This window comes from Ixodes scapularis, unplaced genomic scaffold (genome assembly GCF_016920785.2).
Source record: "Ixodes scapularis isolate PalLabHiFi unplaced genomic scaffold, ASM1692078v2 PGA_scaffold8__174_contigs__length_109621045, whole genome shotgun sequence".
NCBI classification, from domain to species: Eukaryota; Metazoa; Arthropoda; class Arachnida; order Ixodida; family Ixodidae; genus Ixodes; species Ixodes scapularis.
Genome location: NW_024609883.1, coordinates 55,125,053 through 55,128,280, shown reverse-complemented (window position 1 = coordinate 55,128,280; position 3,228 = coordinate 55,125,053). Strand labels below are relative to the sequence as shown.

The following is a 3,228-nucleotide window of genomic DNA, read 5'->3' as shown; positions in this document are numbered from 1 at the left end:
CAAAATGACGTTAAAATAATGGACGTGATTCCTTTGAGAAGTTTATAACATTCGGCTACATTATGCGAGACCTAAGTAATATATAGGATCTTAAAAATCTATACGTATGCCTTCTGCACTTCAATCACACTGTACAACAGTTTTCTTTTTGCAAAAATTACTTGTGTTGCACTAAATTTAAAGCTAACATGCCGGTAAGAAAACAAAGTTGTATTTCTGAATATTTTTTTCAATTGGGTAGCAAGAAACTACTATGTCTATCTCATGGAATACACAGCGAATTCATATCCCACGCAGCAGGCCAGAGCTGCGCCTAATTTTCCCCAAGTTTGGCAATTCTATAGAGTCCCGTAGCACTCCTTGCAAGGGGCGTGACACTCGACCTGTACGAACACAAGCCTAAGAGAAATATTTGTAGGCCGTGCGTCAAGTACAACAAGATTGCCTCCAAAGCGGCCAGACATTTTGTTTGGCTTCACAATGGCTTTTGTCTGGTTCGCCACATAATTGCCAAAGTGCAAGAGATAGGCTAATTATGCCACCTTTCAACCAAACAACAAGCAGCTAAGTCTAATTTTGAAATTTGTTAATCACTTCATGCCCAGAAGTTGCAAAGTAAAAACTCGGGAACCGGAAGTGAAGCCTAGTTCTACCATTTCCTCGGGAGATGAGGCAAAAAGAAGCCAGGTGACAACGAAGAACAAGAAAGTGGCAACTAATTCCGGCATTTGCTTGGCTATTTACGGCATAATACCCAGGCTCTGGCCAGAGACTATCTATTTTGATCATAGATCTGTTTTTAGGAATTTGAGGACCCTTATAGCAAGGAAAAAGTAAAACTGTGACCCGTAGAATTGCGCAACTGGAGACGAGAACCCACCAGTTGTAGAATTGGCAAGATTTTTTTTTCTTTTGTACAGCGGAGTGCTACAGCACACCATATCACACCTCAAAAACCTGACGGATTCAGATTTTGGAAGCTTGACACACTGCCTAGAAATGTTTCACGAAGTCTTGTGTATGAATTTATCGAGTGGAAAATCCCTTGTAAGGAGTACTACAGATGCCTCCTTCTTTGCTTCCATTTTCCGTTCAGCTTGAGATGACCTTCTTTGTTTTTTTACTACTTCATTGCTGCGCAAGTACTGGACCACTTTTCTGAGAACGATTGCCTATAGACTACCACTGTCCACTTTCTGTTGATGGTAGATAATTCCTGCATTTACTCCAGTAGGGATGGTAAAAATATGGAAGTAACATTTTGATGTGGGAATGGTTATCTTGTATTCCCCAAAGAATCTTGACCACCCCTACCGCGTGTTTGCTGGGCTCCAAAAAAAACACTTAAGTATGCAACGTTAATCTTGGTATTTAGCTTTGAATGATCCATTTCACTTGATTTTGTTCTCAGCTCATAAACACCGTATGCAGCACAAGACTTCTAGCCTTCAACATTAAAATAGTGACATCAGTGCCGTCAATTCGAGTTACAATTTGCACAATGGCCCTCGTGAAGGCGACTGTGTTAAAAGATCCAATACGGAATTACGAAAACGGTGCGATACAAGAACATTCCTCTCCGGGGAAATATATATTACAGATATTTCTAATGTGCTTCATTGCGCAGCCGTCATGTTTATGCTTTTGGTGGTGTCCACGTCGTAGGGACGGCGATCCGGACCTGCTTGGACGTTGTGCCCACGGTCCTTTACAGCTAACCGGAACCGCGCCTCAGCAAGCCAATCCCCATGTGTCGTTCCATCGAATCTACGTCTAGTGACCGGTTGCTGGATTTGTCGTTCGCGCCTTAAGCGGTCCAATCGGCCTCACGCATGTCGGCGCCTTGACTACAAAATCTAGCAGGGAGAGTCGGGCCTCTGACGCCTGGTCATGTCGACTAAGGTCCTCCTGGCTGTTTGCGGCTTGGCCTCCCAGTGTCCAAGCCCCGTCCTCGAGCCCTCTTCGAGTCTTTCTTTAGCAAATCTCCCTCCTCGTTTGTTTTAAATTAACCTACTTCTATATACCTCGCGGTAGCTACTCAAAAACCACATCGCCACAGTCCTCCTTTCATCTATATTAAATTCACACTTAAATCAATTTTAGGCACCTAAGTGGTATATGTTCGTCACAAAGTAAAACTTATAAAAAGGATTGCAATATTTACGTTGGAAGACGCATTTTGTTGCAAGTCATGGTGGTTTCGCCATTTACTACGCTTTGGCATGGCTGCTTTCTCGAACACGAGCGCAAAACTAACGTCTTTCTTTCATGAGGTCCGGTTCGTGATCTTCCGTCTGACACCGCCTGCTAGTCGAGCCACCTAACACGCCGTAGCGTATGGCATTGTCTGCCATTACAACACCATCTACTCCGTCTGGAACGTCAGCAATACGATCCCATAGAAGCGGTGCTCTAGCGTTCCCTAATGCACGAGTAACGGTCCAATACAAAGCTCTCTTGGCATCTTTCAATCTGCGACAAAAGCGTCCAATGGAAAACCAAAAAGAAATATGAAGTCATCTCACCACTCCTGTTTTTGATTGTTCTTGTATAGCGTCTTTGAGCAAGGAGACTGAGGGTCATAACGTATAATTAAAATGGACTTAAAAGAATGGCTTTCGCAAGCAAGGCTCGCGCTCAAAAATGTAGGTCTACCTACTTTCCGACATTTAATGACAGTACCATACCAGGACCAACTGTGGGGGTCAAAGATGGCCAATACGAAACTCTGAGTAGGAACATTGAGGGGTAAAGTAATTGTCCAGACCATCGGAATGCCTGGGAGGAAATAGGAAGGCTTCCTCGGCATGGCGCGCTGGACAACGAGAAAGCGGTGACCCGGGACCACCAAGTGGGCACATCGAGGAAAGTACAACACACCAAACCAGGTCGTAGATAGAAATAAACTGTTGTATTTTCAACAAATAGTGCAGTGCTGACGCTCTGTGCGCGAGCCCGCTGCACGCGAACGTGGCACGCCAACGAGCGCACCGCGAAAGCATAAACAGAACACTACACTCTCCCTCCCATGAGTTTGAAGAGCCTCGTTCAAAGCCAAAAATAAAATTCGCCCACTTTCTGCTTTCCTTATATAAAATTAAAAGAAAATACTAGCTGAGAAAAGAAATACACCGTCTCTGTTCAAGTTCATGAAACGAAAAGAAGATTGAAAACAGAAGGACACATATCACAATATTACCGAATGACCCTGAAACAAACATGTGACAC

At 43.9% G+C, this 3,228-nt stretch overlaps 1 protein-coding gene across 1 annotated transcript in view; it reads left to right on the top strand.

Moving 5' to 3' along the window:
- Window positions 1-188: 188 nt before the first annotated feature.
- LOC120843975 (luciferin 4-monooxygenase) overlaps window positions 189-3,228 on the top strand; it is a 30,608-nt gene continuing 27,568 nt past the window's right edge. The window contains exon 1 of the mRNA XM_040215514.3: window positions 189-194. Coding sequence (XP_040071448.3) covers window positions 189-194 — 6 coding nt within the window. The remainder of the gene's footprint in view (window positions 195-3,228) is intronic.